General features: G+C 46.8%; 1 protein-coding gene across 1 annotated transcript in view; it reads left to right on the top strand.

Annotated features, from left to right (window-relative positions):
- Nucleotides 1-16,103, top strand: part of LOC116836489 (protein eva-1 homolog C-like) — a 331,266-nt gene that overhangs the window by 136,275 nt on the left and 178,888 nt on the right. The window contains exon 4 of the mRNA XM_032800125.1: nt 13,889-14,041. Coding sequence (XP_032656016.1) covers nt 13,889-14,041 — 153 coding nt within the window. The remainder of the gene's footprint in view (nt 1-13,888; nt 14,042-16,103) is intronic.

The raw sequence follows: 16,103 nt of genomic DNA, 5'->3' as shown, positions 1-16,103 counted from the left end.
CAACTACTGCCTACAAATACTTGGATACAGTCTGCCTGGCGCATACTTTGTAGTGTTTAGAAGGCAGATCTGAAGCATCAGACAGAAAGGTATGAGCTTTCCTGTGCTGAGTGCCATGTTGGAGACCTGCCAGGAGCCCCAGGATTGCCCCAAATAGGCACAGGTATTTGTACTGAATCTTTTTTTAAAAAATAAAAGCCTAGGTAACCCACAGGTGGCTGTGTGTTACAAGGTCCACTCTAGAGACTATAACTTGTTACAGCCCATAGCTATGGCTGCTTGGTTCTTTAGCTCAGGCTGTAGTAGGTTCTACTTCTAGCTGTGTAGGTCTCTGGTTCAATTCCTAGTGTGAGGGGCTTCACAACTTGTAATCATGGTTTTTATTTGTATCTTTATTAATGAATGAGCAGCTTATTTAAATTCCCCCACCCCACAACATAGCTGCCATTGAGCATCTTTGCTGTTACCCTGCAGTTGCTTGGTGCTGCAGGTCGTTGGCTGCGTGTTTCCTAGGGCCAGACTTATCACCCCCATGGTGTTAGTGGAAGGTGCAGTGGAGTTCTGCTCCCATGTTCCTTGCAAGTGAGTTTCAATCCTGCTTTGAATTTTCAACCAGGTAGCTGCATGTTGGCTTTGTTTTCTTTCCCTTGAGCACCATTAAAAAAGATAAGGGGATGGAATGTGGAGCAACATGCCTGCCAGACTGTGGGGTTGGGGGAGACCTGGCCATCCAGCCAAGACAGGGGAGATTAAAAACCTGTCTCATCCCCAGGGCCGGCTCTAGGCACCAGCAAGCCAAGCACGTGCTCGGGGTGGCACAATTTCAGGGGCGGCATTCCGGACACCTGTTTTTTTCTTTGCTTTGGCAGTTGCGCTCCCGAAGGTGGGGATTTTTTTGCTTGGGGTGGCAAAAAACCTAGAGCTAGCCCTGCTCGCCCCTGCAGCATGAACCTGTCTTGGATTCCAATGCTGCTTTCCTAGGGAGACAGGAAGGGGTGCCAGAGAGCTGGCACTGGCAAGTTACTGAATCTCCCCTCTTGGAAAAGAAGAAACTAAAAAGGAATAGTCTAGCTTTGCTCTTCTTCAACCACTAATTGTGAGGCGCAATATAGAACTCATGGCATGACGTTCTTTGGCCTGTATTATGCAGGAGGTGAGACTAGATCAGAATGGTCCTTTCTGGCCTTAAACTCTGAGCCTATGACACAGAGGGCATGTATCTAAATACACATGTCTCAGGTATGTACCTAGCTCTTTCGCACAGTAAGTTCTGTATAGTGGCAAGAGTCTAGACTATAGCTAGATGGTGTGTGTGTGTGTGTGTGTGTGTATGTATATATATCATTGGTTCTCGGGTATGGAAGTGCTGAGGAGATCAGAAACAGTCAATAAAATGCTCCACTCATTCTAAACTATAGCAGCTTGCTAATGACTGCTGTGTGTTCTCCCTCCAGTACCTAATACACATCTGCCCATATTACCACTGGGGAGATTTTCAAAAGCACCTTAGGGGTTCAGGAGCACAAGTTCTTTAAAAGTCAGAGACTTGTGCTCCTAAATCCCTTTGGTATTTTTGCATCTCACCCATTACTGGCAGCCTCAGCACAGAGGCTTCGAGGTGAGTCCCTCCAGACGTGTTGAGGTGGGCTGTGTGGGGAAGCCTAGGCAATAGTAGTTTTACGAAGATCTGATCCGAAGTCCACGGAAATCCATTGACTTCAGTGGGCTTTGAGTCAGGTCCTGAATGCATGGAGGATTTCAGTCTGCATGGCACTTTTCAGGAATGTTAAAATAATATCTTATGCAGATTATGATTATTTCTCACCAAAGTGCAGGTAACACACTGATTTTGTTTAGAACCATGACATGTAATTACCCCATAATCTGAAGAAACATAATTAGAGGGAATTGGCACAGTATTTAATTGGCCTCATACACATGCCTTCTAACCAAAATCCTGATTCACCAATATTATTAAAATAATTGTAGGGCATGTTTATTCCCCTCAAATCTGGGAGACATAATGCTGTGTAGGATCTTGTATTGCTGTACACCAGAAAATACTCATTCTGTGTGTCATAAATATGACTCTCTGGAGCGGGGAGGATGACATAATCTAGTACTTGCAGTCAGAGGCTAGGAGCAGGACTCCTGGGTTCTATTCCTGCCCAAGGTCTCATAGGTCAATGCAAGTCATTTAACCTCCCAGTGCCTCAGCAAAATGAGGATACTAATGCCTAGCTACATTTGTGGGGCATTTTGTGGCTCTTCAGAGGAAATGTTCTGTATAAAGTGAGTTATTTCTTAATTACTATTCTGAGAGGAGAGAAGAGAGATTTCCAGCGCACTTTACAACTTGGCTCCTGCCTATATGACCTCCAACTCTTCAGTCCTGCCATGAGTGCAGGGGACTGGACTAGATGACCTCTCAAGGTCCCTTCCAGTTCTATGATTCTATGCTCTGCCAATCTTCTTACCTTGCCGCAGTTCTTGACTCCTTCTCCCCCTCCTGATCTCATGCCTTCTTTGCCCCTCTCTTCTGGAAACAGTTCCCCTTTCCTCCTTCAAATCACTTCCAAAGCACAACCTGTTCCTCATGGTAAGACAGGAGCAATGTTCTCTTGCCACTTTTTCTCTCTGCCCCTTAGGATTGCAGGCTCTTTGGGGCAGGATATCTTGTTTTGTATTCAGTGTTTTTGTCTGTTGTAAAATGCTACATGAAATTATCACATGGTATAAAGGATTGTTGGAGACTGATCTGTACCAAACCCCTTCTACTGAACATTCCTGGGATCCAAACTTTGCTGCTGACCCCTTTATCTGTGATGAGCCAGACCAGAATGTGGGTCTGAAAACCTCTGCGATGTGGGAAAGTTTGGATATGGGTTGTGATCCAGACTGGAACACTGTAGCGCAAACCTAGCTGTAGCTCTTAAACAGCTGCCATGTTCCATCCCAGAAGTGGTTGGTTGCAGTGATGGGTGCTGTGATCCTTGTGTCTTTGCCTCCTTTACTCACTATGTACATGTTGTTATTATTTTATGTAATATTTGCAAAGCACTGTGTGATTCTTGGATGAAAGGTGCTAAAGAAGTGCAAAGGACCATCCCTAGGTAATGCCTGCTGTAGGAGGGGACAGCCTTCAATGAATTTCAAGACATCCCAACTTTCCCCTGGGAAACAGTCGCCTCTACATCCCCCGTAAACAGGCCCACCGACAGCAATTACAGGCCCCAGAGCAGAACAGTCAGTGGGCCCCCACGCACACACAAGCCGCACCCACACAGATGTGGTCCGCCTGACATTTGGGCAGTGCTGCGCCTGTGCTGGCTGGTGCCCAGTGAGCTGCTGGTTGTGCTGGTAGGTGCGCTTTTCTGACATGGCCAGGGCTTCCACATGCCTGCCCGGTAGGGTTGCCAACTGTCTAATCATGCAAACCCAAAGACTCTTGCCCACGCTTTTCCCTGAGGCCCTGCCCTGTCCTGCCCCTTCTCCAAGGCCCCACCCTCCTGCTTACTCCATCCCCCCTCCCTCTGTCACTCGCTCTCCCCCACCCTCACTCACTTTCACCAGGCTGGGGCAGGGGGTTGGGTTGTGGGAATGGGTAGGGGTGCAGGCTCTGGGAGGGAGTTTGGGTGCGGAAGGGGGTGCGGGCTCTGGGAGGGAGTTTGGGTGCGGGAGGGGGTGAGGGCTCTGGGAAGGAGTTTGGGTGCAGGAGAGGGTGAGGTCTCAGGCTCTGGGAGGGAGTTTGGGTGCGGAAGGGGGTGTGGGCTCTGGGAGGGAGTTTGGGTGTGGGGGGATGAAGTGTCAGGCTCTGGGAGGGGGTTTGGGTGCAGGAGGGGGCGAGGTGTCAGGCTCTGGGAAGGAGTTTGGGTGTGGGAGGGTGTGAGGTGTCAGGCTCTGGGAGGGAGTTTGGGTGTGGAAGGGGGTGAGGTGTCAGGCTCTGGGAGGGAGTTTGGGTGCGGAAGGGGGTGTGGGCTCTGGGAGGGAGTTTGGGTGCAGGAGGGGGTGAGGTGTCAGGCTCTGGGAGGGAGTTTGGGTGCGGAAGGGGGTGTGGGCTCTGGGAGGGAGTTTGGGTGCAGGAGAGGGTGAGGTGTCAGGCTCTGGGAGGGAGTATGGGTGTGGGGGGGTGAAGTGGCAGGCTCTGGGAGGGAGTTTGGGTGTGGGAGGGGGTGAGGTGTCAGGCTCTGGGAGGGAGTTTGGGTTCGAAGGAGTGTGGGCTCTGGGAGGGAGTTTGGGTGCAGGAGGGGGTGAGGTGTCAGGCTCTGGGAGGGAGTTTGGGTGCGGAAGGGGGTGTGGGCTCTGGGAGGGAGTTTGGGTGCAGGAGAGGGTGAGGTGTCAGGCTCTGGGAGGGAGTATGGGTGTGGGGGGGTGAAGTGGCAGGCTCTGGGAGGGAGTTTGGGTGTGGGAGGGGGTGAGGTGTCAGGCTCTGGGAGGGAGTTTGGGTGCGGAAAGGGGTATAGGCTCTGAGAGGGAGTTTGGGTGTGAAGGGGTGAAGTGTAGGGCTCTGGGAGGGAGTTTGGGTACGGGATCTAGGCTGGAGCAGGGGGCTGGGTGCATGAAGGGCTCGGGGGTCGACACTTACCTCGAGTGGCTCTTGAATTCCAGAAGCGACCAGCACATCCCTCTGACAGCACAGTGGCTCCTAGGCAGGGAGCCCAGGGGGTCTCTGCATGCCCTGCCCACAGGTACCGTCCCCACATGTCCCACTGGCCGCAGTTCCTGACCAATGGGAGCTGCGGAGTCAGCACTTAGGCCGGGGCAACGCATGGAGATACCCCCCTAGGGGCTTCAGGGATGGTGCTGGCCACTTCTGGGAGAGGCACGGGGTGACGAGCGAGGGCGGAAAGGAAATCTTTTAAATTGTCCAGACCCCTAGGCAATTGCCCCCTTTGCTACCCCCACTCCATTGGTGGGCCTGCCCGTAAAACATGGGAATAGATTTTGGGGGAACATACCATCACCCATTCAGTTCCCTTAGGACCTGATCCTGAACCTTTGAAACCATTGACAGGTTTCATAGTAGCAGCTGTGTTAGTCTGTATCCACAAAAAGAACAGGAGTACTTGCGGCACCTTAGAGACTAACAAATTTATTTGAGCATAAGCTTTGGTGGGCTATGCATCCAAAGAAGTGAGCTGTAGTCCATGAAAGCTTATGCTCAAATAAATTTGTTAGTCTCTAAGATACCACAAGTACTCCTGTTCTTTTTGAAGCCATTGAGAGCTTCGTCACTGTGCTCAGGATCATGCCTTTATGAGTTAGACCCTCTGAGCTCAGGACTCTGCCAGAAAATCCTAGTTAAATTACACCCCTCCTTAAGACTTACACACTGTGGACGTGATTTGCTGCACGCCATGCACAAGAAGAGGGAAGAACGTTCGAAATAATAGTTTCTTTTGGAGCTATAGAAATCCCAGGCACCTTTAACAATAGTGATTGATTTTAGTGCTGGGATAGATTGGTAATTCAGTAGCTATCAACCCTGTCAGAGAAGCATTAGTCTCCCTCGGGAGACAGTTTTATTGGTGGCAGGAGAAGTTCATTGTATTGTTCGCTGCATTGCTCTTTGATGGCTCATGCCTTATAAGCAGCCCGGCAGACTGTGGGCTGTTAGAGTGTCACATTCTCCTGGCCTTGCTATTGAGGGTGTAAAAAAGGCCCTGAACTCATCAGCTCATTCTTGCTTATCTGTATTATTTCAAAACTGTTTCAATTGGGTAGGGAGTGGAAATTTATACGGGTAATAAACCTCAGGCCACAAGTGCCGTGGCGATGAAAAGGCGTAAATAAAAGAACGTTATGAATGTGAGAGAGCAGATCAGTGAGCCTGGGATCAGACTGAGCCTTATAAATGAAACTTTAATACTTGCAGTTAATTCTGATTAAGCCACCGATGCGCAGACAATTTCAGATGCTGTCAAATAGCCCCATCCCTGAAACACACTAATCACTCGACTGTAAGGAGCAGGATTAAGAGAAATGCATGATTTCACTGTCAGTGAATGCAGAAGTTATTGTCAGTCAGTGCATGCACTGTGTGAGGGAGAGCGTCACAGAAACCCTATCTGACCAGAGTGAGAATGAAAAATAAAGGGCTGATTTTCCTCTTGCCTTTGCCAATGGAATCCTATTGATTTCAAAGGAGTTTCTCCTGACTAACTCTGGTACGAAGGAGAATCCAGCATCCAAATGTGGGCTCTGGCCAGTTCCCATTTATGTGAATAAAAGGACTCCCATTGTCTTGAGGGGGAGTTGGATCAGGATCCTGGTACCAGGGCCGGCGCTACCGTTTAGGCAGCCTAGGCAATCGCCTAGGGTGCCAGGATTATTCGGGGGCAGCATTTTGCCGGGGGGGGGGGCGGCAGGCGGCTCCGGTTGACCTGCCGCAGGCTCCCGTGGACCGCCCGCAGGCATGACTGCGACAGCTCCACCGGAGCCACGGACCAACGGACCCTCCGCAGGCATGACTGCGGCAGCTCCACCGGAGCCGCGGGATCAGCGCGGGGGGCGGCAAAATGGCCGTGTGCCTAGGGCACGAGAAACCCTAGCACCGGTCCTGCCTGGTACCCAGATGTAAACAGCTTTAAAGGCAAATTCTGCATTCTTTTGCAGTTTCCCTGCTCAATTCTGACTTGAGTTGTGTAAATCTTAAAGCTGTGACTTCTTTAGACTCAGCCAGTTGTCCCCTGGTGTTTGTGTTCTACGGGTTCCATTGGGAGTGGTGGTGGTGGTGGTAAAGAATCCATTTTTCCACCGATGTTTTTTTTTTTTTTTAGGACTTTGATGAATAACAGTACATGAAGACAACTCTTTCTCTCCAAGCTGCTCTTTACAGAGGCAGATGGGTAAATAGTATTTCCCGAAGCAGTTGGGAGGTCACAAACTTTGGCCTCAGGTACAATAGACCTAAAATAATTGGCAGATCCTTAGGCATTGTGTATAACTGTCATAACTTTATGCACTGAAGATTGAGATTGCGTTGTGGCAGACATTTCAATGATGACAAACGACTTTGATTGTTGTGGGGAGGTGAGGGGGAAAATTTGTTTATACAATTAGTCAAAGTGACATAGGAACTCCGCTGACTCCAAGAGGAATAGGAATTTTTTCACGGTGATTAACCAGAACAAACATGTGGAGGAACCAGTGTCAAAGTATTTTAGAATGAAAAGTAAGAACAACTCCCCCCGCCTCACTCATAAAGCAGTATCAAACTGTGTTAGGGATGCCAAGTAGCAGCTGTAAATGGCATTTCAAGATACCCTGAAAACACTCATTTAAGAGTGACCAAAAGAGAAGACATGCATGCCATTAAATACATCCTTGTTATCTAGATCTCACCACAGCAAGCCTTTACTCATGTGAGGGTGAGGATCTGCACTATTGAGCCATGGTCTGGAGCAGGCACATGGCCTCATCCGGAAGTATGCAGGGCAGAGAAGTGAATAATAGGGCACTTCACATGGGAGTGAGAGAACTATTTGAGGATGATAGCGATAGAGCAATCAATCTGAATGGATGTCTTTTGGAATGAATGAAGAGTGAATTGGAGAAGTGTTGGGATACAGGTTTGGCACTGGACAGCTCCAGTGGTTAAAAATCATGAGTCATGTTCCAAAAATCATGAGATTTGTTTAAAAATAATGAGATTTTTTTAAAAGGGTTTTTTATTTTGTGTATGTGTGTTTTAATTTGCCTTCAGTTTTTTGAATGTTTTAAGAGTGCAAGTGGTTTGAGTTTTCAAGCTTTTTCTCTGCAAACATGTGGGTTAGAAACTTGCTTTCATATTGTAGATGAAAGCTGAGATTGTCATCTAAATCCCATGCGTCTAGGAGCTAGGGCTTTATGAAACACCAAATATTGTGAGACTCACGCTGAAACTGCAAGTGTTGGCAACAGTGTTTGTTCCAGCTCTAGATTTTGTCACAAGAATCTATTAAAGGAAATGATGTGTAAAATTGTTCAGGGGGTCCTGTTTAAAATGGATTTTCTAAAATGTTAAAGAGAGGATTAAAAAGTAGACTTTTATGAGGTAATAATTATCACACTGTAACAGGGTGCTCCCCATGCCCCACTGGTAGGGCTGGTGCAAGGATGTTTCGTGCCCTAGGCGAAACTTCCACCTTGTGCACTCCCCACCGTGCTTCCGCCCTAAGGCATCTCTCCGCCCCAGCTCACCCATGCTTCTCGCACGAGTACCCCGAGCACGCTGTGGCTGCTTCACTTCTCCTGCCTCCCAGGCTTGCAGCGCCAATCAGCTTAGGCACCGCAAGCCTGGGAGGCAGGAGAAATGAAGCAGCCACGGCGTGCTCGAGGAGGAGGCGGGGCAGGGGTAAGCTGGGATGGGGCATTCCCCTGCGTGCCTCCCCTCCCCCCCTTACTTACTGCAGGCGGCCCTTCCCATGCTCCCCTGCCCTAGCTCCCTCCACCTAAATGCCTGCGGCTACCGGGGCGGCCTAAGATCCGGCTGCCGTGGTTGCTGCCAAAGAAAATGCCGCCCCCCAAATCCAAGCACCCTAGGCAACCTGCCCGCTGGGTTCAGCCTCCTGGTCCTGCTCCCCAGTGAGTCAGGACCACCACAAGCTGGTGCAACCCCCATGTTCTTTATTCCTGTCTCCGGTCCCCACCACCAAGCTCCAACTATTTACAGCTTATTTACGGGTTTGGCCTCGCACAGGCCTCAGTGGCAATAGAGTAGCTGGCTCCTTCTGAGCTTGTTCTCCCCTCCTGGTCCCCAACCTTCTCTCAGGCTCACTTTCTCCCAAGCTTTTAGCCCCTGTTAACGATGCTGGCAGGTGTGGCCAGTTTCCAGGCCAATCCTAGCTAGTGGCCCAGTCCCAACCCATTTCCTCTGATTAGGGCTTCCCCTGCAGTGCCCTGCCACACATACACACAGGGTTTATAAAATTAAAAGTACTGGGCCCAATTTTCCCCTGACTTATGCCCTAGGCAACTCCAGTGACTACAGAATAAATCGGAAGTGGATTAGGTTGATTAACTACTAATAATTCCTTTTCCTAACATCTGTGTGAGCAGGGTAAGTATGGTTATCATGTTTTTACATATTTTTCAGATGGGGAAACTAAAGGACAGAGTTCAGTTTACACAAACAAGTTTTATATCAGTTTATTTACTGGTTACTGCTGATGTACATCAGTGTATGAGAGAAAAAAATAGGGCCAATGAGTCAGTTGAAGAGCTGGAGTTGGAATTTAGTTGTCCCCAGCTCCAAGTGTTAAGTGGAGACCTCATCTCACAGTAGAGTGTCTACATTTCAATACCCTGCTCTTTTTCACCCTTTAAATCATCCTATAGTTTTGTTTGTCTGACAGTAAAGTCCAGCCCAGCACATCTGAGGCTGTCTTTGAAAACGAAAGATAACAGTTAATTTGCAACACTGCCAGCCTTTTCAAAGCAGAATATAAAAAGACAACTGCTTTAGTCTAATGAAAGTGACAAGCAGGAAAGTCTCCTTTTAAATGCTGCAAATTGGCTGGTTGCATCACAGGGATAATTTAAAAGGAATCCGACAGGGTCATCTATAAAGAACAATCTTTCCGCTTGTCAGAAGAGTTTCAAACCTCCAGAAATTATCGGTGGTTGAGTTTGCAGGATGCCTTTTGAAACTCGCAACATTTTTGCTCTATCAGTAAATATATTGTCCTATTAGATGTAGTGTTAAGACTTTTAGGGGATAGCTACACTGCAATTAAAAACTCGCGGCTGGCCCGTGCCAGCTGATTTAGGCTTGTGGAATTTGGGTTAAGGGGCTGTTTAGTTGCGATGTAGATGTTTGGGCTCAGGCTGGAGCCTGGGCTGTAGGACCTGGAGAGGTGGGAGGGCTGCAGAGCTCAGGCTGCAGTCTGAGCCTGAACGTCTACATCACAATTAAACAGCCCCTTAGCTCAAGCCCTGCAAGCTTGAGTCAGGTGGCATGGGTCAGCCACGGGCAGGGTAGACATACAGTCAGATGACTTTCTGAAGAGATAACTACTTAGAGCAAGGCATCATGTTAGCACACGCTAGTCTTTAAATCTCCACTCAGTGCCGTTAGAAAAAAGAAAAGAAAAGGAAAAAGAAAAATTGAATAAAAAAATTTCTGAATTTTTCATTGTGTATTTCAGTGTTTGTGAAATGTGCTGGCTTATTAACAATCTAGAGTGGTGGGTGGAGCCCACCAGAACAACAAAAAGCCCACCTCTTAGACCTAGACCTCTACATTTAACTGATTAGGGAATGAAAAACCGGGAAGTAAGTGCAGGTCACAGGCTCAAAACAAGGGATCCAGTGGGGGATATGCAGCAGAGAACCCTGGACAATGTCCACTGCCTCAAGGAGTCCAGGGAGTCAGTTGATGCCTCTCAGAGGAACTATTACTGGATGCGTGCTGGCCTATTAAATCCTGAATTGATGGATGGAGCCCACCAAGCAACTGAAGGCCCACCCTTCAGATAAGGGAGGAGCCACAGGACTGAAGACTTAGCCGAGTATGGAGGAAAACAAATGAATAGACTGGAATGGGGTGAAGATCCTAGGTACAAAATGAGGGAACCTGAAGCACTGAGCAGAATACTGTGGACAATGTCCACAGCTCCATGAAGGAGTTCAAGGATGCAGCCCAGACAAACTCAGGTTAGCACGTATCAGGGTGATTTATACCTATCTTGTATAACCGGAAGGGACCCTGAAAGATCACCAGGTCCAGCCCTCTGCCTTCACTAGTAGGACCAAATACTGATTTTTGCCCCAGATCCCTAAGTTCAAGGATTGAACTCACAACACTGGGTTTAGCAGGCCAATGCTCAAACCACTGAGCTATCCCTCCCCTCATTTGAATTTGATTTGAATTCTAGGAGGCAGTGGGTGAAGTCCACCATACTAACGGACCTCCTCATCAGGTGCAGGAGGGAACACAAGACCCAGAGAACAAGTAATTAATTGGAACAAAAAATGCTAAAACATAAATGGAAGCACAGGTCAAAGATTTAAAAGAAGGGTTGCAGATGGGGGCCACCCAGCAGAGAACTCAGGACAGTACCCAAGCAGAGAGACCATGAAACTTGATTGGAGGAACACAAAGACTTCAAATTGGTGAGGACTTCCTATTTAAACACAAAGAGAGGCACATAGAAAGATGCAAAGAGAACTAAACAAATGTGCAGCTTGTTTAAACGACATTGTGAGGCTGGCAGGGGTGATGATGTCGAAGTAACAGGAAGTAATAGAAAGATACAAGCTACAAAGTAGGGAGAGTTTATTCTGTAGAGTGGGATGGGGTGGAATGAACTGAGCAAAGGAAAATTTAGGCTGAAGAAAAGTCGCCAAAGAGTGAAAGCAGTTAAAATCTGGAGTGGCATCTTGCAAGTAGTCTTATTAATTCAGTCATTTGAAACTGGACAAGACAGTGTTCTTGAGAACCTTCTGTAGGAAATAATCCTGCAGTGGCAAGGAGATGGGAAAGGTCACCTACTAAATCTTTTCCATTTCTAACTTCTCTGTGTCTGTTATCTGAATGCTTTATAACTTTGGGATGAATATGGATTTCTGATGCCATGTTTTCTCAGCTCTTTGAGCTGTAAAATAGGCTCAGCAAATATACACCCCAAGGATTGCTCCCAACACTTTCCCCTACGGTCTTGTTTTTTTTTTTTTTAAATAATAATAATAATATTACATAAGTTTTTCAAGTAAGTCATTTGTAAAAATAGTTGCAGGCTAAATACACCTCTGGAACTAAGACTCACCCATCACACACTGTAAGTGCTAAATCTATATGAGAGCTTTCAGCACTGAGATCTTCCTGAGGCTGAGACCATTAATGTTAACTTTTGATCTTCCCAATCACAATCACTCATAAAATTGTTATTGGCCATATGTGGAAATGCCCACGTTCCATTGGTCCCTTCTGAGTCATTTGCTACATCCAACGAATTAACATCCATGTACACATTGTCTAACTACAGGAAATCTTGCTGGTACAATTTGCAAGGGCCAATTTTTCCATTAGAATTGTTTATTGCTACTTTTCCGTCATTGTTCAATCTATGTTACAATCACCTTGTATAAAGATCTGTGAACTGTGTCCAGAAAAGCCTGCAGCTGTTTCCTCCCCCTTCCCAGTCTCTCTCTCTAGTTATATTTGATCGTGTTTCTGAAAACACACCAGCAACAAAGGGTATATTATCCTTAGCAAATATCTTAATCATTGCAAATCTCACTTGCCCTACAAATGACTGCACTGGGGATTAGAGTCAAGTAAACCATTTGCTGAATATCACAGTCACCTTTCCTCCGCCATAATTTTTGTGGGGGAAACATGAAACCCACCAGTACGAGTGTTTGCATTTAGACTGAGTTGTACACATACTGTAATAGTTTGAGTAGATTTAGGGCCAGATTGTGACTGGCCCCTGAGCAGGTGCATGAGAGAGAGAAAACATAAGGCACATTCATCCCCATCCACTCATGCAGCCTGTGCTAGTATAGTCCATTCCTATATTTATATGAGGCCATTGTGGACACTTCCTGGTGGAGTGACCTTTGGCATAGCACCCCTCCATGCCTCTGTACCCGCCCCCCCCAGCCCATGTCTATTTAGACTATAGGCTCCGCAGGACAGGGACTGTTGCTTACTAAGCGTTTGTAGAGTGTATAACAGGATGGGGGCTTGGTCTAAGTTGTGGCCTCTGTGTGCTCCGGTCATACAGATAATAATATAATAAAGAGAAGTTCAGGACACATGGTCTCCTGTGACTGAACTTCCCTGGTCTCTTTTTGATGTGTGCAAAGTCAGGGTTTGTTCCGCCAGCATCAGCTTTGCAAGAGCAGGACGACGTCCTGTGACANTAGTCCATTCCTATATTTATATGAGGCCATTGTGGACACTTCCTGGTGGAGTGACCTTTGGCATAGCACCCCTCCATGCCTCTGTACCCGCCCCCCCCAGCCCATGTCTATTTAGACTATAGGCTCCGCAGGACAGGGACTGTTGCTTACTAAGCGTTTGTAGAGTGTATAACAGGATGGGGGCTTGGTCTAAGTTGTGGCCTCTGTGTGCTCCGGTCATACAGATAATAATATAATAAAGAGAAGTTCAGGACACATGGTCTCCTGTGACTGAACTTCCCTGGTCTCTTTTTGATGTGTGCAAAGTCAGGGTTTGTTCCGCCAGCATCAGCTTTGCAAGAGCAGGACGACGTCCTGTGACATCTGGCTGGCTGTTTTTGAAATCAGATTTGAGAGCAACTTCGTGTATTTGTTTGTCTGACAGGCAAGAGCAACTCCCAGCATAAAACAAGCTTAGCACAGGTTCTAGTGACTCACTAGGGGAAGGCTTCTGTTCAGCTCCAGTGGAGCTGCTGTTGCCTGCTGACCACAGTGCGTTCAGTTCACATTCCAGCTGTGTTAATGGGTGGGACATATATGTAGGGGTTGACAGATGGCCCTGTGGTTAAGGAACAGGAGATCTGGCTTCTTTCCTTGTCCCTGCCACAGGCTTTCTGCCTGGTCACTGACAAGCTATTTAACCTCTGTGAGTCAATTTCCTTATCTGGCAAACGGGAATACTGCTCACCTCTCACAGGTGTGATGAGGCTATATTAATTAATGTTTGTAAAAGCTTTGATAATCCCTGGTGGAAGGGGCTATACTAAATGCAAATTATCATCTTCATTATCATAGCAAATATGGTCACTGGGTGGGGATCCTTCTGCTCTCTAAGTCCATGCCAATCTCTGGGCACCAACCCGCAGACCCCACTGTATCTACCAACGTATGCTTGAGGGGGAAGGAATCTCTTCATGGTTGGCTTACATTTTTTTTCCTGTTCGCTGTCTGCACATTGCTGTGGATCAGCCGAATGATGAGACGTTCTGTTTCTTTCCAGATGAGTACAAGAGTAAAGTAGCCTGTGAAGACGACAAGCTGAGACTGAGCTGTAAGAAAAACATGGTCATAGCCATTTACTCCGCTGTTTTTGGAAGAACTCAAGGAGGCAGCCTGGAATGCCCCTACCAGAATTTAGAGATGCCTGCAATAGGTAAGAAGAGCAATGGGCTGCGCACAGGGTTAGCTCCAGGTTTGTAAACCCACCTCATCTCCACCCCTGGCTAGAATGCTGCCCCCCACTAACCACCTCTCCACCAGGTTCATGTCACTCTCCTCTTTCAGTCATCCTGTTTGGTTCCCTTTGATTTGCGTGGGCAAAAGACACTAACTGCCCTTGCAGAAATAGGCCACAGTTGAGCATGGATTTCTATGCAAACATGCCAGGTTTCTTTAAAAAAAAATATGTGGCCCCATAACTACGGCCTGATCGTGCCAACTTCATTCATGCTCATGGGACTAGACCCACTGATTTCCTGTTGCTCTACAATGGAGGTCAAGTATATCCTGGAATATGTTGAGCTTGCAGGAGAATCTCAGGGGCAGGAAATAGAGCTGGTCAGAAAATGAGGGATTGATTTTTTTACCCGATGAAAAATTTTGGTATTTTTTTCACCCCCCTCCACCCAAAGAAAAAAATCAAAATATTTTTGTTCAGAAATGCTGTTGTGCAGCCTCATGAGTAGAGCCCTGTGTAGATCATGATTTTTTAAAAGAAAATTTGTAACTGTAAATGGCAAAGTATTGAATTTTATAGTGTTGACATGGAATGAATTTTACAAGTAAATTTAGTCAATTTCAAGGATGGGATGAATTTTACAAGTAATGTTTAGTCAATTTTGACTAATGTTGTTTATAAAATTCATGGTGTCTTAAAACTGACTAGGTAAAGTAATTTTTTGTAGACATTTTTTTTTAAAAATAATTAAAAGATCACAGTTTGGGGCCATTTTCTTGATTTTTGTGCTCTCTGTGAAACTGTGATTTACACAAGACCCTACTCGTGAGAGCTATAGTTTGAATACCTCATGCTCCCACTTTCTTCTGTGGTCAGACTCTCTCTCCCGTGATGAACCACAGTCTCCTCTCTTGGTGAGAGGAGGCCATGCATCATGGCAATCACATGGCTGCAGTGTATCATGGGCTATGTAGTATGGCTGAGGAGCCTGGTCAACAGAGGAAAATGGGAGAATGAGGCACCTGAACTACAACTCCTTAGAGGCAGCGCAGTAGCATTTGAGAATGAAAAACCATTTTAGTTTTAGACCCACATTTTTTTTTGTCTTTTGGGCATGTAGGTTATCAATGAAAAAACAATTTTTTTTGTGTGAAAAGCTGATACCTTTTTGCAAAAACACCCTCATGTTTAGTTGAAAACCTAAATTTCTGTCAAAAACAGTTGTGACAGAACATTTTTTGACCAGCCAGGACTAGGAAGGTAGTTGAGATGGAGAAGAGGGAGGGGGAATCTTGTTAGTAGGTGACTGGTGTGTTGGAGGCCATAGAGGAGGGGAGATTTGGGCACCATCATTAATGTACTCTAACGACACAAGGTGGGAAACTATCAGGGACTTTTCCTGGGGAGGGATGTAATGGGAGGTAACGCAGAGTCCTTTTGGGACCATGTTATGCTGGCATGGTGTCAAGACACTGCCAGAAGAAACAAATTGTGGATGTCGAGCTCACCAGGGAGGGACCCATATTCTCCATAATGAAGGTCAGCTTCTTGGAGCCCTTTGGTATGTTTGTCATGCTCTCTATCCTGCATATAAAAGGGAGCCAGTGGAGAGAGCTTGGGAGTCCTCAATGCAGGGTGCTTGGCTTAGACCAGGACGTGATGGTCTAGATAATGCTTTGTCCTGCAGGGGACCTATCAGTCCTACGATTCTGAGTCGCACAGAATTTTGGTTTGCACTGTGAATAGCCTTTTTTTTTTAGGATTGTCCTGTGCTTGTTCTTTACTGGCTTTTTAGCAGAATGTGAGCTGTATTCTAGCTCAAGGAGGTTCCTAACATCCATAACTTGGCAAGCTGACTCATGTTAGAAACCAGTTGGTTGGAGTTATGCTTAAAGAGAGTTGAGATGTGGGTCCCAGTTCAGTTTGAATCCCAGTGTAGAGCAGTCGCAAATGCAACTGTGTGTATGTTATATATACATTATCTACGTATATGTGTATGTCTGTGTATCATTTGTGTATATCTGAGACAAGAACCCAT

This window comes from Chelonoidis abingdonii, chromosome 3, assembly GCF_003597395.2.
Source record: "Chelonoidis abingdonii isolate Lonesome George chromosome 3, CheloAbing_2.0, whole genome shotgun sequence".
Lineage (NCBI taxonomy): Eukaryota > Metazoa > Chordata > Testudines > Testudinidae > Chelonoidis > Chelonoidis abingdonii.
The sequence above is the reverse complement of the archived record's forward strand: the minus strand, read 5'-3'. Positions and strand labels throughout refer to the sequence as shown.